The sequence below is a fragment of the Petaurus breviceps genome, unplaced genomic scaffold (genome assembly GCF_028583685.1).
Source record: "Petaurus breviceps papuanus isolate PSGF00001 unplaced genomic scaffold, PetGlider_PUasm1.0 229, whole genome shotgun sequence".
Classification (NCBI taxonomy): domain Eukaryota; kingdom Metazoa; phylum Chordata; class Mammalia; order Diprotodontia; family Petauridae; genus Petaurus; species Petaurus breviceps.
In genome coordinates this window covers 2,968,148-2,992,238 of record NW_027185903.1, presented here as the reverse complement: position 1 = coordinate 2,992,238, position 24,091 = coordinate 2,968,148, and the positions used below count along the sequence as shown (strand labels likewise).

The 24,091-nt window shown below is 38.5% G+C and overlaps 1 protein-coding gene across 1 annotated transcript in view; it reads left to right on the top strand.

Annotated features, from left to right (window-relative positions):
- Positions 1–24,091, top strand: part of DNAH3 (dynein axonemal heavy chain 3) — a 184,783-nt gene that overhangs the window by 17,862 nt on the left and 142,830 nt on the right. Inside the window, exons 8-15 of the mRNA XM_069096531.1 lie at positions 3,435–3,560; positions 5,994–6,189; positions 6,629–6,808; positions 12,925–13,061; positions 13,257–13,362; positions 13,515–13,693; positions 15,909–16,093; positions 20,843–20,966. Coding sequence (XP_068952632.1) covers positions 3,435–3,560; positions 5,994–6,189; positions 6,629–6,808; positions 12,925–13,061; positions 13,257–13,362; positions 13,515–13,693; positions 15,909–16,093; positions 20,843–20,966 — 1,233 coding nt within the window. The remainder of the gene's footprint in view (positions 1–3,434; positions 3,561–5,993; positions 6,190–6,628; positions 6,809–12,924; positions 13,062–13,256; positions 13,363–13,514; positions 13,694–15,908; positions 16,094–20,842; positions 20,967–24,091) is intronic.

Sequence of the window (24,091 nt, the reverse complement as noted above, 5' to 3'; positions counted from 1 at the left end):
GTATCCTATTTGATAACAACCCTGGGAGGTAGGTGCTATCATTGTCCCCATTATACAGATGAGGAAACTGAGGCAAACAGACATTAAATGACTTGTCCAGAGTCACATAGCTAGTAAGTATCTGAGATCAGATTTGAGCTTGGGTCTTCCTAACTCCAGGTCCAACACTCTATCCACTGCACCACCTAACTGCCTAGAGTATATGTATTTCAGAAAGATCCCTCGGGAGTCAGGAAGGCATAGGACCTGGAGAGCTGGTATCAGGATTAACTTTAGGGAGGAGAAAAAATAACCCTTACTCTGGGACCAGAGAGAAGATTGAATAGATAGTGATATGTTGGGATATATGACATAATGGTCAAGTAATATGTTGAGATTATGAGGGGGGTAAATGAGGAAGAGCAAACTGAATAGCTTCTATCTGTACCAGACACTGAGTATATAAAGATAGAAATTAATCAGTCCCTGCCCGCAAGGAACTTACATTCTATCACGGGAGAAAAAAAAAATATATATATATATATATACATACACACACACAGACATATATATAAAGTATACACCACAAAATACAAAGTAATACAAATAATCCTCAGATGATAAGTCTCTCTGAGTTTAGCAAGGCTAATCCTTGGGCAAAAGATACAGGAACTGTCACCAAACCTGAACTTGAAGCTTTTCCAGGTTAGTAAACCCTACCAGAGCCCACAGTCCATCAGCATAGCCTTTGAGAACCTAGTAGTATCATCTCCATGTCATAATATAGCATCAAAACAGAATTTTAGTGGAGGATATGAAATATATGAAGTGGGAGACAGAGCCAAGATGGTGGAGCAGTAGCAGTACAACCAAGCTCTCTTCCACAAAAATTCCTCCAAACCTAGAAAATGTGCCAGATGGAATCCTGATGGGAAATCCAGGGGAAAAAAAATCACAGTGAGTCATTTGTCCAGTCAAGTTTGGCACAAGTAAGAGGTTTTCTGCCACTGCAGATTGGGTTGGCCTAGCTGGAGCACACTAGCACCTAGAGAGAAGGTTTATACCAGGGCAAGAAGAGGATCCAGAAACATACCAGGAACCACCTGACCCATATTGCAACACTGCAATGGGGACAGGAGCCAACTGGCAGCTTTGTTGACCACTGCAGTTTTGGTTCCCAGATCCAGAGTAAACTGAAACAGGGACTTGTCCATGGGGATAGCATCCCAGGTAGGGAATCTATAGGTCACATATCAGGAAAGGAAGGTATTCAGATCAGACATTCAGCTCAGATCCCAGGAGTAGATTGGGGTTTTCATTTTTGGCATCTAATCAAGCCTCTGGAGTGACAATCAAGGTAGGAATCCCAGACTTTAGGGGAACCTATAGTCCCATCACACTGAACCAGCAGAGCTTTCCTACCTGCTTATAGGGGCTGAGTCCAGAAGTATTCTACTTCTGATCAGAACCAAACCCAGGTTGGGAACTTGAAGAGATCAGGCCACAGGGTCAGCAATTAGACTTTGCCTTGAATCATACCTCTTTGGGAGCACTGAAAGCTTGTAGGTTCCCAGCTGTCCCTGCGATCCTGGGATAACACAACAGTCAATAAATACCCTGGGAAAGCAGCAATAGGAGCAACTCAAACCTCTCCAAAAGTATGATGGAACTAAGTCCTAACATCAAGTCTGAAGTCAGGAAGTAGACTGCATTAATAAGCAAACAAACAAAAAAAAAGAATACCTCTATAAAGAGTTAATATGGTAGTAGGGAAGCTCAAGACACAAACCCAGAAGAAAATGACTCCAAAACACCTACAAGCAAAGTCTCAGAGAAAAATACAGCTTAGGCAAAATTTCAACTATAATTCCTAAAAGAATTCAAAGAAAGAGTTTAATAGAGAGTTTAAAATGCTTTTTTTTATGAATCGAAGGAAAACATTTGAGGAAAGAAATGGAAAAGAAATGGGAGCTATGGAAGAAAGAATTGGAAAGGGGATTAACAGTTTGTCACACACAAGAAGTGTAAAACTTGGTCCAAGCAAAAAACTGAAAATTAGGATGGATCAATTAGAAACCAATGATTCCATAAGGCAAAAAGAAATATTACAACAAAGTCAAAAGCTTGAAAAATAAATAGAAGAAAATTTCATAGCAAAAGTAACTTAACTAAAAAACAGATTAAGGAGAAAAAATTAAGAAACATTGGAATCATTGGACTATTTGGATGCCATGAGCGACAGCAACAAAAAGAGCTTAGACAATCTATTTCAAGAAATCTTAAAAGAAAACTGCAAGATCTCTTGGAATGAAAGGGCAAAATGGAAATAGGAACAATCCACCGGTCACTTCCTGAAAGAAACTTCCAAATGATAATTCCCAGGACCATTTTAGCTAAAATCCAGAGTTTCAAGGTCAAATTAAAAATACTGCAAACAGTCAGAAAGAATCACACAAGATTTAGGAAAGAAAAAGAAGGGAAAGGAAAAGGAAGGTTAACTTTCTTTCCCATAATAAGGGTTCACAAGTAGATATCAATAGAAACAAGGAAGAGAAAATGGGGAAATGGCTAACATTTAAATCTGACTCTCATCTGAACAGGTCAAAAGAAGGAAGGATACAAACACACATATGCAGTTGAATACAGAAATGCATTTTACTCAATAGTAAGGAAAGGGGGGAAAGGAGGAGGGGAAATTACTAGGATGGTAGATTAAGGTATTGATTTGTCCTAAGCAAAAAAATTCTAAGAATGTACAAAAATATTTACAGATCTTTCTGAGGTGAGAAAAAAACCGGAAATCTGAAGGGATATCATAAATTTGGGGAATTGATGAACCATTTGTGGTAGATAAATAGGATGGATTGCTATTGTACTATAAGAAATGATGAAGGGGGTGGTTTCAGGGAAAACTGGAAAGATTTGTACAAAGTTATACAAAGTGAAATGAGTAGAACCAAGAGTACATTATACAATGACAACAGTATGGTAAAGACAAAAACTTTAAAAGAATTAAGAACTCAGATCAGCACACAATCTCAATTCCAGAGGGCTAATGATTAAATATACTCCCGCCTTTTGATAGAGAGATGAAGGATTAAGAGTGCAGAACAAGACAGATTTTTTTGGATATGGCCAATGTGGAAATTTTTTTGATTCACTATACATTGTGTGATGAGTTTTGTTTTTCTATTCTTTTCTTTTACTTCGAAGGAGGGGTTGGGGTGAGAAAGTAAAAAACATTTTTTTTACTTATTAAAACAAAATATCTTTAAATAAGATACATATATATATAATTAATATTAAAGTTCCTCTTAAATAATCATTAGTCATTAAGTCCCATTTAATGAAAAACTGTAGAAAACTCAGTTCATTTGTGGTCTATGAATTTGATTACAAAATATAATTTAACTAATACACGTTTTCCAAAAAAAAAAAAAAACTCTCTCTTATAGATATTGTAGAGTCAGGTTTGTTCGAACAGCAGAATTACTTGCAGGACCATTGCCTCTATTACCCAGTGAATTTTTCGAAGTCATTCAACAGCACTGCATTGAAGCTCGTCAAATTCTTTTTGATAGGTCAGTATTATTTCTAAATGGTGGTATTAATGGGGCAGAAGCAATTGGAATTAAAATTGAGAATCAGCTGAAGTTTATGCTGGTCCTCAATGCTGAACAGCAAAGTCCTAGCCTCTCCTTGTACTTACATTGATTGATCCTCATATTGATCATTCTCATTCTTACACTTCTCACTGCTAACTCACTTTCTGTATTTTTCCTTCCCATCTATTCTTTTACTTTCACAAAAGTTCTTTCTCCTGAAACCCCTCCCACCATTTGTTTCCTTTATAGTACCTATTTCCCATCACTGACTTTCAAACTTCAGAGTTCTTTCTTGGTGATGCAGAATATTTAACATTCTTGTATTTTGGCCACCCAATTGATTAACCTCAGAATCCTAAGGACAGGGAGGCTTCCAATGTTTATAAGACAATTCATTTTTAGCCATTGTAAGAATACATATGTAACTGCAACCAGAACCAAGAAAAATACTATCCACTGAATATCAGGAAGAGCTTAGGCAGTGATTCCCCTGGAAAATTAGCATTGGGGGCATGTATTAGGGGTGTGTGGGAGTAAGAGCTCAAGGTAAAGGAGGGCAATGCTTCACCTTTAATTCTGCTTTCTCCCTTTGTGAGCCGGGAGCCCTATTTCAGTTCCCTTTTTCCAGTCAGTGAATAAATATTTATTAAGCACCTTCTAAATGTTAGGTACTATGACAAGCACTGGGGATACCAAATAGTGTAAAAGACAGACCCTGCTCTTTGGAAGCGCATGGCCTAATGGGAGGGACAACATGGGAATAATTATGTACAAACCAAACATATACAGGATACAGTAGATATAATCAATGAAGGGAGGACATTAGAATTAAGAGAAACTGGGAAAGCCTGCCTTATGGAAGGTGGGATTTTAGCTGGAACTTGAAGGAAGCTCGGGAAGTGAGGAGATAGAGACAAGGAGGGAGAATGTTCCAGACATGGGGGACAGCCACAGAAGAATGCCCTGAACTGAGAGGTGAAGTGTCTTGTTTGAGGAGCAGCCAGGAGTGCAGTTTTACTGGATGGAAGGGTAAAAGGGAGGTGAGGTGGTGTAACATATTCTGTTTGATGGTTGGGAAGAAAAAAATTTACATTTCTTATTCAGCGTACTTTACCAAATAGTCCTGGCCATGTGGGCGATACTGTAGGAAAAGTATCTTTTCAATACTGATCTCACTTATTTTCTTGGGAAAGGGCAAATGGGTAAAGTTGGTTAGAAGGTTCAATTAAAAAACATTCCTTATGTGTCCACTATGTTCCTGAGAGAGGCAGCATGATGAGGTGGATAGAAAGCTGGCTGTAAAGCAGATCCCTGCAGATTACATATTGGCTTAAAAAAAACTACATGCTAACATTATGTTCTATTGTATTTTTATTTATTTTATTAAATATTTCCCACTTGTATTTTAATCTGGTTCCCTTGGCACTTGGGAGTACTGAAGTATGTATATGCAGGCACAAGCAGCTTATTTGATGCCTTTGTTCCAGGCTGCTCTCTAAGATGATAAGATAGCCACCTGGAAGTTCCCTATGCCAGTGAAATCAGAGGCTCACTGCCTGTCCTTGGGTATATGCAAGGCACTAAGGATTACGAAGATCAGAACAAAAAAAAAGTCCCTGTCCTTTAAAGAACTTTACATTCTATTGGTGGGATGCAGCATGTATGCAAATAAGCAAATACATCTTTCCAATAAGGGTATAAATTCCTCGAGGTCCTTGAGATGTATTCACATCTTCTGCATCTGTTGTATTCTCCATAGTACCTACCATTACTAATGATAATAATAATTAAACTGCTAATTTCTTTTTGTGTGTGTTTTTGGAGGGAAGAAGGCAGGGCAATTGGGGTTAAGGGACTTGCCCAATGTCACACAGCTAGTATTAAGTGTCTGAGGCTGAATTTGAACTCAGGTCCTCCTGATTCCAGAGCTGGTGTTCTAGCACCACCTAGTTGCCCCTTAAACTGCTAATTTCTAGAAGGAAAGAATATAACAACTGAGAGGTTGAGGAAAGGTCTCCTGTAGGAGATAGCACTGAATCATGTCTTTTTTTTCTTTTTTTTTTTGAGGGGGAAGGCAGGGTAATCGGGGTTAAGTGACTTGCCCAAGGTCACACGGCTAGTAAGTGTGATCAAGTGTTTGAGGACGGATTTGAACTGAGGTCCTCCTGACTCCAGGGCTGGTGCTCTATTCACTGCACCACCTAGCCACCCTGTGAGTCATGGCTTGAGGAAACTTTGAGATAACTGATAGATGAAGCTATTTGAGTGGGAAAAGGGCCTACCTGTTCTAATCAATTCTCTAGGATCTCCCTCCCCCATCTTCCTTGGCAGAAAGGTCAACAGAGAATAAAGAAGGACCCCAGAGCTCAAATATGCATCTCACCCCAGGTTGCCTTTCTGTCCTTGCAGGTGGATTCCCACCTGTGCTCAGCATTTCATCTCACAGAAGGATCATTGGCTTCGTTTTGCTCCCAAGAGTGACTTTGAATCCTCTCGAATCATTGAGGAGTATTTTGCTTCAGTGGCTTCCTTCATGTCCCTACAGCTCCGGGAGTTAGTGATTAATTCATTGAAGGACCTTGTCGAATTTTTTATGATTCACAAGGTACAAGTGGACACTGAGCTGATCTTTTGGATGTAATAAATGTAGTAAGAACATCATGCAATGGTTTCTCTAAGTCTGACTATTTCATAAGGACTTTCCAACTGCCACATAGAAATATGGCAGGCATATTTTAATATGGGAGTTCATTGATAAGTACAACTTTCATTAAGTGGAAGGTAGGAGTGATTGGCAACCTTCTTCCCCTTTCCTCCAAAAAATCACTTGCAAAGTTTTTACTGTACAATGGCTTGAGACTAGCCCCAAGTATTCCTTATAACTTGTCAAGCCAATGTGAATTTCCTGCCTAAACTGAGGTGATCACCTCCTTATTGGGTTCTCACACCAACTTCAAGAAGCATAAGCCAATAGCTACTATTCTCTTAGTCTTAATTCCAGGATTTCTCACTTTCTAATTATTATTCTTTTTTTCTCTTTTGAGGATGGGAATGATTTTGATCACCCTTATCAAGAGATGGAGTTTTTTACCCCTCAAGTAATCATCATAAAACTCAAAGTGGAAGAACCAATGATTACCTTTGATCCACCTTTCGAGGAATGCTGGGATTTAATATACAACTGCTTCATGGAAATCATTAAGAACTCTGAAAATATCCCTAAGGTATAGTGCGATTCATAGAGAGGGGATGGGGACATATGCCAACTAAGGTGAAAGACTTCTTGGAACATAAGAGAACCCAAGAAATAGACATTATGATGGCACCAAGGGATATTTAGTGGGGTGCAGATTTAAGGAAATTAGAAAGGAAGTTAGAAATACTCCTCTCAAGAGTATTTCTAATTTCCTTTAATTATTCATTATGGATATATTCTTCATGAATTGAAGTCTTTCTTAAATATATACTTTTGGTCTATGTTGTCTCTTAAATTGAGATTATATATAGATTATAGATCTAAAGCTAGAAGGAGCCTTATAGACCATCTAGTCCAACATACTTATTTTACAGATTAGGAACCTGAGGCTCAGAGAGGTTAGGCATCTTGTCAGAGTCAAATAGCTACTAAGTATCAGAAGAAGGACTTGAAACCAGGTCTTTCTGACTCCAATTCCAACATTCTATCCACTACTTTATGCTTATCTGCATTATTGGGAGTAGTAGAGGAAGTCCTTTGCTTTCCTGGACCATACATCCCGAACTTCCTCCTTTTAGCAAAATCTATGACTACTGCTTCCTTTATTGTCCTATTCTTTCCTGTTAGAAGCAGGCTCAGATGATGTTACCAGACAGTGAGGAGCCTGGAAACCATACCTAATGAAGATTAGCTGGAAGAGGAAGGGATGTTAATCTGGGGAAGACAGATTTAGGAGAGATGTGAAAACTGTCTTTAATGTGCTCCCACCCAGCCACTTTTCTTACTACCAGAGTTAATGATGATCACTTTGTAGTAGAATATATCTCAGCTATGAGAATGGGTACCATATAGGTCCTCTGGAGGGAGACATCGGTTATACCACTGATCAGAGCTCTTATGTTTTACAAAGTTGTTTTCCTGTACCTTATTGTTGTTCTTATATAAACTCTTTTCCTGGTTCTGGTCATTTCATTCTACCTTAGCTCATATTACCCAGAATTCTTTGAAATTGTCTCTATCAAATAGTGCAATAATTTTTCATTGCATTCATGTAACATACTGTTCAGTCATTTTCCAATGAATGGGAACCCTTAGACTCTACTCCTTTCTTTTTTCCCTTTTCAATTCCCTAATCCCCTTAGATTCTACTTATTTTCTTCTTTTTCTTTTTATCCCACCCCCAACAGATAAAAACTTCATTAGTTTCTATTCCTTTTTAACCCTTTCAATCCCACCCTCCTTTCAGGATAAGTAAATTTGACTTGCTTGCAAATACTTTCTTCTCTTAAAAGCTCATCTCTGCTTGTTTTTCCTGTTGAGTTGCACCAAATAATATATTTGTGCACGTATTCAATCCTGCTTTGTCTGTTTCAGAGACTAAAAGTAAGGTTTGTCTGATGTTCACTCCTTTTACCTCTTCCTCCATGTTTATTAGATGAGATGGGGTACATCTTCTTATGGGCCTCAATTATGAAAAATAGCAAATTCTACCCCTTCTTCCTAAACAAGTGTATTCCTTTTGCCTTTGATTCACTTGCCCCTCTTAAAACCCTCAAAACAGAACCTATCTATCCTTCGGTCCTATGTTTTTCTTATTTATCTCCCCCAATACCCTTTGGATACACCAAGGATCTAAAAGGTCACTTTTTTCTTCTTCCCTTATTAAAATGTTAACACTACAACTCATAATTCTTAGAATATCTCTCTACCTGATTTTTAAAAATGTCAGATAATGTACATTTTCTTAATTTTTTCCGTCTTTGATTTTGTTCTAATATTTTGTGCTCTCTTGTGTAGTCATTGATTTCTATTTGGTCTATCCTAGTTTTCAAGGAGTCTATTACTTGTTAAAGTTTACTACTTTTTCTCCTATTCTATTTATTTTCCTTCCAATTCTTTCTCCAGAATATTTATTTCTTATCTGTTTTAGTTCTTCTAGATATTTATATAGTCCTTATAAAAAAGATCCATTTGCCCCCAAGTCTCTGCTTACATTCTCCTTTCTGTACTAGATTTTGGAGCATCTCTAGATCTAAAGCAAATTTGTACTGGTGACTGTTTTCTTTGGTTTACTCATCTCTCTAGCTTTCATTCCTGAACAAGGGCTTTGTTCTTGGGCTGGGCTCCATTCCAACTTTTAGACTATAAAGGTAGTCATTTCTGCTTGGTCTCACCCCGGATCACCTGGATTCCTTCACTTACTTCTACCTCCGGAGGTCAGGCCCCTCTGGATGCTTGAAGTTCAGAGTACTAGGTTTTCAAATCCCTCTATGGCATCTCAGGACAGAGTGGTAGAGATTTTTTAGCCCCTAGGCACCTGGGTTATTTTGGTCTGATTGCTGCCAAGCTGCACTGGTCAATGACATCTAGTTTCCCCTATACCCTATTCCCAAAGAATTCTGACACACACCCCACCCCACCCCACCTCCATTTTCTCTTGAAAGTCCCACACTTTCCCTGCCTCCTGAACAGAGCCCCACTGGACATTTCAACCTGGATATCTTATAAGAGCATATCAAACTCAACAAAGCTGAAATAAAACTCATTATCTATTAACTTGACTACAATCATCTCTATTCATCTCTGGTGCTATTACTAGGCACTGTCCTGTTTGTCTGTGATGACTTTGTACCTGTTTTGTTATCTACTGCCCTGGGCTTCTGATTTATTTTTTTGTGCAGCTCTAAGACATAAGTAGTTACTTCCTATGGTTTCACATTGGATTTCTTCATTCTTGATGAAGTTAGTCTAGAAAGATAATTTAGAGATGAATTAGGAAGGGCTTTAAATTCCAAACAAAAGAATTCATATTTTATCCTAAGGAAACTTTGAAGCTTCCTAATCAGGGAAATGACATATTTGGACATAATCTATAGTAATATCAATTTGGCATCTGATTAGAAGATGGATTGGGGAGGGGAAAGACTGAAGACAGAGAGACCAATCAGAAGGCCACTACAGTAATTACTGACTAAAATTTCAGGGGACTGATGAAGATACATCAATTCACTTCTAGACAAAGAAGAGAGAGACTTGAAATGCAGAATGAGACACACATTTTTTGACATGGACAATGTAGGAATTTGTTTTGCTTGACTATGCATATTTGTTACAAAGGTTTTGTAATTTTCTTTTTTTTCCCCAGTGGTAGAAGGAGGGAAAGAAGATAAATGTTTGTTAATTAAAAGATAAAATTAATATTTTGGTTTTTTTTTTTTAAAGAAGACTTATTACTATAGTTCAGGAAAGAAGTAAGGAGAACCTGGACCAAAATGTTAATTAACTATGTGAATAGAAAGAAGGGGGCAGAAGCAAGAGATGTCATGGAGATAGAATTGACAACACTTCACAACTGATTGGATTGGATAAAGAGAGTAAGGTAGATTAAAAAATGGAGACTGATTCCAAGGTTGTGAATCTAAGTCATTGGAAAAATTGTGATGCCCTTAACAGAAACAGTGAAGTCAGGAAAAGGAGTGGGTTCAGGGATAATGAATTATGTTTCAGACATATTTAATTTGAGATGCCTTAGGACATCTACATTAAGATGTCCAGCAGGCAACCAGTAATGGTGGATCTCAAGAGAAAAATGAGGGCTTAATAGATTCAGAAGTCAGCTGCTGAAGTTCATACTAACCTCAGACACTTAACACTTACTAGCCCCTTGACCTCAGGCAAGTCACTTAACCCCAATTGCCCTGCCCTACAAAAAGAAAAAAAAAATAAAGCACAAGCAAACAAACAAAAAAGAAGTACTACTTTCTTACTGATAACATAGTGTAAGATCTGGAAATCCCCTGGCTGGGGAATCCTGTACTTCCCCCATAACTGTGGGTTGTTCTTTTATCTCCAGATTGATTTCAGGTAGTAGTTTCATCAATCATTTTGAATACTTACAAAACAGAGGCATTCTGGGGCAGACAGTTCAGTGGATCCCCTATAAAGAACCCCCCCAAAATTCCCATGGTAATTATAGAAAACAGACAAAGGAAGTAGGAGCTAGAGAGTGCCTCACTACTGATTGGTGGATATTTTTGGTTTTCTGCTTAGCAATGAACTTGGGAGGTAAGCCAAGGTAAGTTTGTATATTGATCATGTACCAGTCACATATGGGTCACTATTCTTTCTATGGCTTTCATAGGTCATGGTATCTTAAGTTATGACTCAGTGTCTGTTATGATTCAGTATTATGATTTTTAACAGATTTCCACTTTTCACAGAGTTTTAAGTTTTTACAGGTTTTTACTTATTACTATATTTCATGGCTTTTCCCCGATTGGGACCTCACACCTGGAGAGTAGGGAGATACTCCTCTAACCATTTTACTTCCTTCTTTAATAGGGACAGCAACTTGTATTTTGTTCATTCATAGAAGTTACTAGGCACTGGAATAAACAAAACATAATGTAGTCATTACATGATATTGCAAAATTCCCTTTTCTCTTTATACTTGCTTAGAAGCAATATTCTGAGTTCTGACTTTCTTATTGGTGGAAATCAAAGGGGTGACCTGCCGTTGCAAACCACCTGTTTGACTTTTAGTGGCAACTGAATGAGGATTGATTTTTTAGGAGGCTTCCAGTCATTTTATGGGGTTTTCTCAGCCTATTTTTTCAATATGGTGATAGTTTGTTCAGCTAAAGTTGTTCTATAATTAACAGATTTCTGCTAAAGCATGGATGTAACTCCAACCCACAGATTCCTGGATTGACTTTGGAGTTATTTTAAGGGGTCTATGGATTTATCAAGCATTGCCACTTTCATCTTTATGTAACCTGTATCCTAGAACCCAATCTCTAGGCTTTCATGGACCAGGTTCAATCTTGGAGAATTGCCTTTCAAATGATATTTCTTTGATTTGTTTTGTTCCCACCAAGAATTTCCTCTGGGAAACTCAGAATATGGCTCACATTTCTGTTTCCCTTAGATGAGTCCTGTGCAGGCAGTAAAGATAACAATGTACATCAGATTCAGGATAGCTTTTATTTTACTGCATTGCATAAGCACAATATCCCAAAGAACTTAGTAGTTCATAAAATTCCCTTCCTCTTCTAAGTAGTCCCATCTTCTACCTCAGAGACCTAGACAACCAGACAGATAGATTAGATTAGATAGAACCTTTATTAAACACTTAACTGCTTTCTAGGGACTGTGCTAAGCTCCCAGCATACAACAAAGAAAAAAGACCATCCCTTATCCTCCAGGAGCTTGCATTCTAATGGAGGAAGACCATACATAAAAGGGAACTAGAAGCAGGGGAGGGGAAAGGTCTCCTTATAGAGGAAAGGAAGTGGAAAATAGAAACTTCCTCCAGCTATTATCTGTGGAAAAATTTTAAGTAGAAGTGAAATTTCTAGAAACTTCTCACCTCTTTCTCTTCTCTTTCCTGCTAATCAGATGACAGGTATCTATTATTTCACATCTTGGGGACATTGCTATTTCCCAATAAAATGCAAACTCCTCAACCTGACATTCAATGCTCCCTATGATCTGCCTCTGAGCTACCTCTCCAGCCTTAGCCCGTACTACTTTGTTCATACACTGGTTTTTGTTTCTTCTTTTTCTGGGCAAAATGGAAACTCATGTATTAATTCTCCCAAGGAGTCTATCTGGTTAATCCTCTCTCTAAGTGAAATTGGAAGTGGTTTCTTCCTCCTTTCACCTTGTTTGGATTTTTTCCATGCATTTTATCACATTCTAATTTATGATTATTTGAATAGCTATCTGATAAAATTTGCATAATTAAGCTCTATATTAAAAGAGGGGATATTTGTAAACTGCTTAGCATGGTGCCTAGCACATAGTAAATAAGCCCTATATAAATGTTATCTATTATTATTACTCCCAAGGTTATTGTGAGGATCAAATGAGATAATATTTATAATGTGTGTATAGTAGAAATTTGATAAATACTTGTTCCCTTCTTCTCTTCCCCTTTGTCCAGCTGCTGGGTTTGACCTAATTTTCTTTAAAGAAGATTTCTTTCAAGGAAAGTTAGTGGTCAGTCCACTTCCAAAGAGGGTAAAGTGATTAAAAAAAAATGCAGAGATCATTCCTAGCAGAGGAGTGCATTATAGGAGATAACATTTCAAAGTGATTACTTCCCATTCTCTGTGAAAACACAGTCCCATTTATGTTCTTTAGGTAGAAGTAAACCTTTTTCCAGAGCTCCAAGGAGATAATATGACTCTTGGGACCGTCTGTCCAAGTGAAATGCTAGTTTCAGATTTTGTGAAACAAACAGAAGAGGTTTTTGAAAAAAACCAAATAGGTCCCAGAAAGTAAGTTGTCTTGGTCTTGAATCCTATAACCTAGTATGGATCCATCAGTTCTACTTATCAAAGAATTTCTCTTTGCTAGTTTTTGTTGGTTTTTTTTTTTTTAGGGTGGGTAGTCGTGGTTGGGAGTAAATCACTGCTGACCTTGAGGTGTGTGTGTTGATTGTGTGTTTGTTTCTTTGTTATTCAACCTGGAAGATACTTAGATGTGTACCAAAAATATAATAATCTGTTAGATGGCGCTGCAAAACAAGATATCAAATCTTTTCTCTCAAAAGTCCACGACCTTGATGATTTTGTGGAGGTGAGTCTGACTTTTACCTAGAGCATTTTAATGACACCAACCCCAATCTACCCAGCAATAAATGCTTTTGTAGTGCCTGCCAAATGATCAGCACTTTGCTTGTTATTCCTGGAGGGCCCACTAAGCCATGGAATGCTTCCTCTTCCCCACAGTACATCGACAACATGAAGAAATTGAAAGGAGAAATTGCATCCATGCACATCACGGTACCTTTGGCCCTGTTCTGTCTTGATGCTTTAGCACTAAATGAGAATCTCTGTAATCGGACCCAACAACTTATAGATCAGCTGATTCAATTCCAAGTTGATGAAAACCGAGAGCAAAATACCAAGTATGGTTTTTATTCTTTGTAGAGAAATTATTGTGAAGATTTGTATAGATGGATCAATTAGGAGTGGGGGACAGGGGGAATGATGTGACCTATCTAGGTTATATAGGTGGCTTAGTGGCTAGAAGTGACAGGCTTATAGTCACAATGACCTGAGTTCAAATCCAATCTCAGACAATTTTGTGACAAGTCACTTTACCTTTATTTGCCCTCAGTTTCCCCATCTGTAAAATAGAGATGATAATAATAGCACCTGCCTCCCAGAGTTTTCATGAGGATCAAAATGAAATAATAATTATACAATGCTGTCACATAGTAAGCACCATATAAATGTTAGTTATTATTACTCATATTGGACTTCTTGGAGTTCTTGTGGCTTCTGCACCCATGTTAAGATATCAGGGAAACTCAAAGATCCAGGCTAAAACTTAGATGTAGGGGGAGAATGGGATGAGATTTTCTGTTTTGAATAGGGAAAGGGAGAAGGAAAATTGGAAAAAATTCCATGTCATCTAGATGGTACAATGAATAAAGTGCTAGACTTGGAATCAGAAAGACCTGAGTTCAAATCCTTCCTTAGATATTGGCTACCTATATGACTCTGGGTAAGTCATTTAACTTCTCTGTGTCTCAGTGTCCTCATCTATAAAATGAGGGAACTTCGTTCAGTGACCACTAGTGTCCCTTCTAAATCTATAGTACTTCTCTTTACCCAAATTACCCACTTTGGTGTCAGTCTGTATTTTTTTTCTAGGCAATTGGGGTTAAGTGACTTGTCCGAGGTCACACAGCTAGTCAGTGTCTTAGGTCAGATTTGAATTCAGTTCCTCCTGACTACAAGGCTGGCACTTTATCCATTGTGCCTTTAGCTTCCCCTGGCAGTGCTTTCAAAGGAAGCTCAAGTCGTCTTTTGGATTGAACTTTTCCTGGGTAAAGACTTTTCAAATCATTTAGTAATGCATGGCATGTAGGAAGCTGGGTTCTCACATGTATTTTTTCTCCTGCATAGAATGACACCTAGTAGGATTCAAGAACTACCCAGGAGAGTGATGTCATACAATCTGTCTGGCATATTGATTTTTAGTGGAGAATAACCCAAATTTAACAAGCCATTGTGTATTTGTGATTCACTTCATTTAGGTTCAGAAAACAGGCTCAGATTTTCACCTTACATAACCCTGCCAACACTCTCACAGGACTGGTCTTTACCTTATTGGTTTGGGCCATTTTTGATGTCTTCTCCAGAAGTGTTCTAATGCCATCTTCTTGTTCCCTATTAGGATTGTAAATGCCTCTGAGGTAGGGAGCTAAGATTGTGTGTGTGTGTGTGTGTGTGTGTGTGTTGTTTTTGTATCTCCACTCAATATCTAACAACACATGACATTAGTCATTGATCTCAATTACTTGGAAAGAATTGGACTCTGGAATTTTCTTTTCTTACTAGCTTGGTTATAAATGTATTCCTGATGGTTTTACAGAAGTTGGACTCACAGTGTACTCTCTAGAGGAAACAATGAAAGGGGGAACTATGGAATCTGACTGAATGCATTGTTCATAATGTTTATATGCAAAGCAGTTAAGTGAAGGAATTTCACAGTATCAGAGACCCCAAGTAGGCACACTATCAATACAGAAAATGTTTAACGATTTCTGTTTGGCTCAATCAATTTTATTTATGAGAAACCTCCTTTTAGTAACATATTCAGACTCTAAACCTCTAAGAGGTTAGGCAGTGTAATGAAGCAGATAAAGAGCTGACTTTAGAGCTGGAAAAACTTGACTGCCTTTGACATATACTGGCTCTGTGACCTTGGACAAGTCACTTGGTTTCCTAGTGACCAGATGAGATCATATTTGTAAAGGACTTGGCACAGAGCTTGGCATACAAGAGGTACTTAATAAATGCTCAAGAGGTACTTAATAAATGCTCATTCCTTTCCCTCTCTCCCTCTCCCCTCCCCCAGTGCCTCAGGAGCTCTCTAACCAAATTTTCTGTAGAAGAGGTATTGACATGATTTGGTGGAGAGACTTTCTTTTATCATGAGTTCCCTAAAACAGTGAAATCACCTTTGGGGGGAGGGGTGGAAATAAATAAATCCTCTAAAGAATGAGACAGAACAGTATATTTCTTCCCCAGCAGAATAAACAGATCTTCAATAGCACTTCTGGCATCTGCTGCCACTGCTAGTGACCCCCTTCTCTGCTTTCTCCTTTCTAGCCTCTGCAACCAGTACAACATGATCGCAGACAAAGTCAGCGAGATCCCTGCCAACACTGAGGACATGGTATTTCTCACTGCCTTCTTAAAGAAGGCCAGTGAGGTCACGGTATTCAGGCTAAGGAGGCAGATATCCGACGCTGCTTGGAGGCTGGAGTTCCTAATGAACTATGCTGATCTTCCCAGTAGGTCCAATCAATACCCAACACATTTATTTTTAAAGGATAGAGAGTCAGCCCATGGCTGAATCATAGCAGACATGCTATAATGGGGCATCTAATTCAATCTGTACCATCCCAAGAGAACTGGGCCCCACTGAAATCAAGGGGAAGTCCCAGGGAATAGTAGAAGAGCGACCAATTGGGAGTCAAGAGACTGTGCAGCCAATGAACACTGTATGATGTGATAGTCATATGTGATATGATATCATGATATAATAGTCATCATTATATAACAGGTTAGGTGATTCACTGCTCTGGTTCTGTTCCTTTATCTTTCAACTGACTTCTTCAGTCATGGTCAGTCATGCCTGACTCTTCATGATCCTATCTGGGGTTTTCTTGGCAAAGATACTGCCATTTTCTTCCCCAGCTCATTTTACAAATGAGGAAACTGAGGCAAACAGGCAGAAAGTGACTTGCCCAGGGTCACAAAGCTAGGAAGTGCCTGAGGCTGTATTTGAACTCAGGAAGATGAGTCTTCCTGACTCCAGGCCCTGCATTCTCCCCACCTTGCAGCAGTTAAGAAATATCCATTAAGCACCTTTTATAGGTCAGGCACTGTGCTAATCAATAGGAATTCGAAGAAAGGTTAAAAAACAACACAACAGTCCTTGCTCCCAAGGAGCTCACAGTCTAATGGAAGAGACAACATGAAAACAGCTCTGTACAAGCAAGATCTATACAGAATAAATTGGAGATGGAAGATGGTAGCATTAAGTAGGAACAGGAAAGGTTTCTGAAAGAAGGTGGGATTTTAGGTGGGATTTGAAGGAATCCATAGTAATAGTTCTCCACCTTTTTGGTTTGGAGGACCTCTTCACACTCTTAAAATTTATTGAGGACCTCAAAGACTTTTTGTTTATGTGGGTTACATCTATTGATGTTTACCACATTAGACATTAAAATGGATTTTTAAATTTTAATTTATCAGTTCATCGAAAAATAATAATCCCATTTTGGATTACTTTAAATGTTTTTATGAAAAATAACTATTTTCTCAAACAAAAAAATTAGTTCGAAGAGTGGCATTGTTTTACATATTTTTGCAAATCTCTTTAATAGATTTAATAGGCATAATAGAAGACAGTTGGATGCTCAGTCTGCTTCCATACTCATTCTGTGGCATATATTGTTTTGGTTGAAATCTGTGAAGAGAATCTAGCCTCGGACAGATATGTAGTTGGAAAAAGAGAAAGTATTTTATTAGGCAAATAATGTCTTAATAGTTTTGACCTCTCAGTAATCCCCAGAAAGGGTCTGGGGACCACCAGGGGTCCATATACCGAACTAACCAGTGCAATAGAATTGGTCAAATCCTGCCCTACATTTGTTTTCATACAGCAAGCTAGCATTTTAAAAAATATTTTAAAATAAAGTTTTACTTATTTTAAAATGTAGACAAAAAAGAAAAAAAAACAAACAGTCCTGGCTGTCAGGACATAAAAAAACAAACAGCTGCCCAGATTTGGCCCTTGGCAATAGTTTGCTGACTTTGCAATAGGGAATGGGACTTAGAATCAGGAAGGCTTGGGTTTAAAACCTGATTCACATATTTTTTGACTGTGTGATCCCAGACAACATTTATAAGTTTTCAGCTTCAGTTTCCTCATCTGTAAAATGGGCTTAGTTTAGGGAGAATTAAATAAGATCATATGGGTAGAACATTTCACAAATCTTAAAGCACCATAAAAAATGCTAGTTGTTGTTATTGTATTTGCTGTTTTACTGTTACTGTCATTTTGGTCCAGACCTGTGATTTCATTGGTATAAAGACTCCTATGAGGCAACTTCCTCTACCAATGCAGAGCAGAATTATCAGCCAGATGGTGCAATGGACAGAGGGGAACTGGGAAGCAACAATTCCAAATTCAGCTTCAGACACTTAGTAGCTGTGTGACTTTGCCCAAACCACTTTTTTACTGTTTGCCTTTTCTTCATCTGTAATGTGGGGATAATAATAGCACCTGTTTCCCAGGGTTGTGGTGAATCAGATGAGATAATAATTTTAATTTATAGTATGTAATACTACATAACTGTTAGTTATTATTATTATTTTTTACCTGAAATACCAGAAGGCAAAGAAGCTAGGTAAGTCCCTTAGCTTTTGGTGCTTCAGATATATATGTATGCGTGCATGTGTGCATGTATGTGCATGGCTCGTGCACTGCACACATGTATATAGTTATAGTGGTATAAAACATGTACATGTACACACATGTATATTTGCATATCTGTTTACATGTGTCTGTAGATGCACTGTACGTGTGTGCACATATATGCACATAAACACATATGTTTACACATGTTCTGTTTCTGACATGTGTGTATATCAGAGACAAGACTGGAACTTACATCTTCCTGTTGCCAGGGCCAGCTCTTTATTCACTGTAACACATAGCCTTTCATGGATATTATTGCTATCACCAAATGTCATCATCAATACCATCACCATCACCCTAGGCCTCATAGTCTATAACTCTTAGAAATTAAACTAAAAGGGAAGAAAACTGAGGATTCCATGAATATTTTTCTCTTCTTTCCCTGGCTACACCACTTAGGACCAGAGTTGGGGGGAAGGTCACTTCCAAAGCAGGAGTTCTTTATGCAATAGAATAAGTTATTCTTACAACGGATCACATAATTAAAAACATCTGCTTTATCACCTCCAAGTCATATATATACACACATACACAATTATATACAAACACACATGTGTATATATATTGAACATACGTATATGCATATGTATATATGTGCATATATAAATGAAGACCTATATATAAAATATAGTGGTTCAGTTGTTTCTGACTCTTTGTGACCTCATATGAGGTTTTCTTGGCAAAGATATAGGAGTGATTTTGCCATTTCTTTGTCCAGTTCATTTTTACAGATGAGGAATTGAGGCAAACTGGGTTAAGAGACTTGTCCAGGGTCATATAGCTACTAAGTGTCTGAATCCTGATTTGAACTCAGGTCCTCCTGGGTTCCAGGACTCCAGGGCCGGCACTCTATCCATTGCATCATCTAACTGCCCTGGAAAGGGATGTAGAGATCATTTTGTCAGTCAGTCAACAAGCATTTAATAATTCTAGGTAATGTCTGTTTACCTAGGCACAGGCATTTCTGCCTGTACCTCCAGATTTCATGGCAATGCCTATGGGAAAGGGTGTGTCCAGGGTTTCACATGTATATGAACACACATCAGTCATCCACCTTAATCTCTCCCCCTCACCATCACTTCTACCTCTCCCAATTAGTCCAAAATTGGAAACAGTCAGTGAGGTAACCCAGAATATTGTAACTCATATCTTTTTTTCCTTGTAATGTGTGAACACATGGTGGCTTACTGTTTGAGAAACAAAGTGGTCAAGAATATTTCTTGTCTATGAAATTATGCAGCTTGTACTGTAAAAGTAGTGGTGTTGAACTCACATAGAAATGGATCCCTGTGGGCCTCATGTTGACTTAGAAAACCACAAATTAGCATTATCCATATTGTACTGTATTTTTATTTATTTTGTTAAATATTTACTGATTGCATTTTGATCTGGTTCAGGCCACACTCCAGAGTTTTGCTGTCTCCTTGTGCTACCTATGTGATGCATATGTTCTAAGGTATCACTAAGAAGAGAGGCCTGGATTTGGGGTTAGAGGATCAGGGATCTTGGACAGGTCATTCCAACTCTGGGCCTCATTTTTGTCACCTATCAAATGAGGGTTAGATGATATCATCTTTAAAGTCCCCTGACACCCTCAATTCAATGATTCCATGCTCTACTCTTCTCACTTGTTAAATAGAATATAGCCCAGGAGTTTGATGTGATGGTCTTTATTGAAATGAGAACAGCAGATATACCTTCATGAGTTTGTTCTGAAACACTAACTCACATCATTGCCTCATTAGTTCCTTCCAATGACCTCTTATTCTATTGCATTGATCAGCTTTAGTTCTATTGAGGGGCAGAATGATGCAATGGATGAAGAGCTTGACCTTAGAATCAAGAAAATTTGGCTTCAAGTCTCACTTCTGACATATAGTGGCTGTGTGACCTTGGACAAGTCTCAGCCTCTCAGTGCTGTCAAATAGAAATGTATCCCTATGGAGGGGCATATTGACTCAGAAAACCATAAATTAACATTATCTGTGTTGTATTTTTAGGGAGGTTAGGTGGTGCAGTGGTTGTTTGGCCAGGAAGACTCATCTACCTGAGTTCAAATGTGACGTCAGGCACCTACTAGCTATATGACCTTGGGCAAGTCACTTAAACCTATTTGCCTCAGTTTCCTCATCTATAAAATGAAAAACCATTACAATAGCTTTGCCAAGAAAACCCCAAATGCGGTCATGAAGAATCCAACATGATTGAAAAAACAACTCAACAATAAAATTGTATTTTTATTTTGTTAAATATTCCCCCAATACATTTTAATCTGGGTTGGACCACACTCATTAGTTTTGCTATTTGCTTGTAATCCTCCCACCCTGAGTTTGATACCTCCACTCATTTTGTAAGACTGCAAGTAGCCCCCCACACACACACAGATCCCTATTAAAGTTTAAAACTGTACCAAGACTTAGGGGCATTGTGTATGTTTGCAGGGGGGGGGGAGGGTGGTCTCTGTGTGTGTGTGTGTGTGTACTCAGTTTCTGACTTTCTGGGACCTAAATTCTTGGAGTGTATATACATATAACTTAGTTTCTGTGTGTTGCAGTGGAGGACATAAAGTTGAACAGTACATTGTTCCTCTGGCCTGATCAGATTGAGGACATCTTCGAAAACAGCCGAAATCTGCTATACACCAAGAGGGAAATGGCAGAGATGAACCTAATTAAAAGGTACTTGTATGGCCCAAGGAAATGTCTTGGAAAATGAGACCTTCCCTGCTCTTGCTTGCTGGTGTTCTTCCTACTCCTGACCTCCCCGGGGGCTTAGTTCTCCATTTCATTTTCTTCTCTCCATTTCATTTTCCTGTCTCAGACTTTTGAGATGCCAAGGACTGGAGACAAGGAACAAAAAGGCAATTTCTTTTTTCCCTGACGAGAGGGAAATGGATGTCAGTTCACTATGAATCAATTAATTAGTATTTATTAATTAAATACCTACCATGTGTGAGGTATTGGGGATCCAAAGATGACAAAAATGGAAAAAGTTCCTGCCCTATAGGAGCTTATAGTCCAAGGGGAGACAAGATACATGCATACAGGCTCTGCTCTGGTGTACTAAAATGAGCTCCAACAGGCTCCTTGGAAGTTGATAAATTTTCATTGTGATACTTACACCTCAGAAAATAACAAATGCTACAAATCAGGGCTAGATTTATTGTTTTGTTAATTGCCTAGACTTAAAGTGATGGAGAAAATGTTAATAATACATATTAAACTTAAAAATGCATCCTAGAAAGCCAGTTATTAAGCATTAATGGCACACTACTGCATATAGGTATATATGGGTCATGTCCAGTAGATTACCATATCAATGCTTTTTCTCACGTCCTTAAAAAAGAAACATTTGGTTGTACATAGGAAGAAAGGTACTTCTATGAACAATAATTAAATCACCAGATTCAGGAGGAAATATCCTTTTTCCCTGTCTAGATACCAGGGTAGGAAGACAGTGTGGTATGGAAATAGAACAGATGGAAATGGAAATAGGACTGATTATGGAGTCATAAGAGTTGGGTTCAAATCCTGTCTCTAATGTAGGAGTTCTTAATCTGGGGTCTGCGAACTTAAAAAAAAAATATATATATATATATATGTATATATATATAATAACTGTGTTGTAATATAATTGGTTTCCTTTATTACTCCATCTATTTTATGCATTTAAAAATATTCTGGGGCAGTTAGGTGGCACAGTGAATGGAGCACAAGCCTTGGAGTCAGGAGAACCTGAATTCAAATATGGCCTCAGACACTTGACACACTTACTAGCTGTGTGACCTTGGGCAAGTCACTTAACCCTAATTGCCTCACCTTCCTCCCTCCAAAAAAAAACAAAACAAAAACATTAATCTGAGGAATCTATAGGCTTCAAGGGGGGGGCAGGATATAAAAGAGTTTAGTGCTCCTGTCCTAACAGTTTCCTAGTAAGCTGTGAGACTTTAGAAAAATCATCTACCCTCCCTGGGCCTCAATTTCTTCATCTATAAAATGAGGGATTTAGACTGGATGGCCCTTGAAATCTCTTTCAGTTTTAAATCTGTGATCTGAGTGTGGAGAACACCTTGGAAGATATGGTAAACAGAAGGCAAAGCAATTGCCTGACTCTGCAGTAGATCCAGAATTGGTCTTACAACAAGTAGTAATTAAGGACCTTTAGACAGCTAGGTGGTGCAGTGGATAGAGCTCCAGCCCTGGCGTCAGGAGGAACTGAGTTCAAATCATACCTTAGACACTTCTTAGCTGTGTGACCCTGGGCAAGTCACTTAACCCTGTTTGCCTCACTTTCTTCATCTGTAAAAATGAGCTGGAAAAGAAAATGGCAAAACCACTCCAGTATCTTTGCCAAGAAAACCCCAAATGGAGTCATGCAGAGTCCTGAAAGCTGAAAAAACGATGGAACAACAACTATTAAAGATCTTCCACATTCCCAACATTGTTCTAGAAACTATGACAATGATGCTAAAAGAGCTTACAGTTAAGGAGGTTATGACTGATACAGGTGAAAAATTAAATACTACCCCCAGGTATCTCATGAGAATGGTTGTCTTTAATTTACAATCACCAGACTAAGGAAGAGACTCATCTATAGAAATCCTGAGGCATTCTGGCTGTGTGACCCTGGGCAAGTCACTTAACCCATTTGCCTCAATTTTTTCATCTATGAAATGGGGATAAGAATAGCACCTACTTCCTAGGGTTGTTGTGAAGATAAAATGAGATAATATTTGTAGAGCACTTGGCCAGCTTCCCAACAAGTTAGCTGAAATCAGACGGCACTGAGGAGAGGAATAGACCCATCTGTGAGGGTCTTAGGGTAGTAAGAAGCAGTAATAGGCTGTGTGAGAAAAGGGATCCTGGGAGATAAGAGAGTACAAAGACAAACTTCACCTTTTTCAGAATTTCACTCACCAGTTTCTTTTGTGTCTGTATGCAATCATTACTTTGTCAAGCCCTGTGTCCTGAGAAAGGAGGACATTATCTTTTCTTTCTTCCATCTCCAACTCCTATATGGACTCCTGTTTCCAGAACATGGTCTTTAGCCCTCAGCCATGTCCATGGTGACCAGTGATGCCTGGCTAGTGTGGCCCTTTGGATTTAACTTTACTTAACTTCATCCTTTAGTCTATGTTAGCTTCTGTACAGTAGAGGTCAGCAGAGGACTGGATATAGATAAGGCTTGGAGCGAGGAAAGACCAAGCACCGGCCTCACTCCCACTATTGCCTCCATTGTAGCGTTGGACAAATGCCTTACCCCTCCATGAAAGTAAAGAACAGAGACTGGACCTGTAATGTCATTAATATAGGGAACTCTCCAGTGAGGAAATAATAACAACAAAATAACCATAACTAACATGTATATGGGGCAGCTAGACAGCACAGTGGATAGAATGCTGGCCCTGGAGTCAGGAGAACCTAAGTCCAAATCTGACCTCAGATACTTACTAGCAGTGTGACCCTGGGCAAGTCCCTTAACCATGTTTGGCTCAGTTACCTAACTTTAAAATGAGCTGGAGAAGGAAATGGCAAACCACTCCAATATCTTTGCCAAGAAAACCCCAAGGGGTAATAAAGAGTCAGACACAACTAATCAACCAAAAAAAAAATCACATATCATTTACTATATGCCCAGTCACTGTACTAAATGCTTTATAAATATTATCTCATTTTATCTTCACAACAACCCGGGGAGGAAGGTACTATTCTTAGTCCCATTTTATAGATGAAAAAAAAATTGAGGCAAATGGGTTAAGTGACTTGCCCAGGGTCACACAGCCAGAATACCTCAGGGGCAAGAC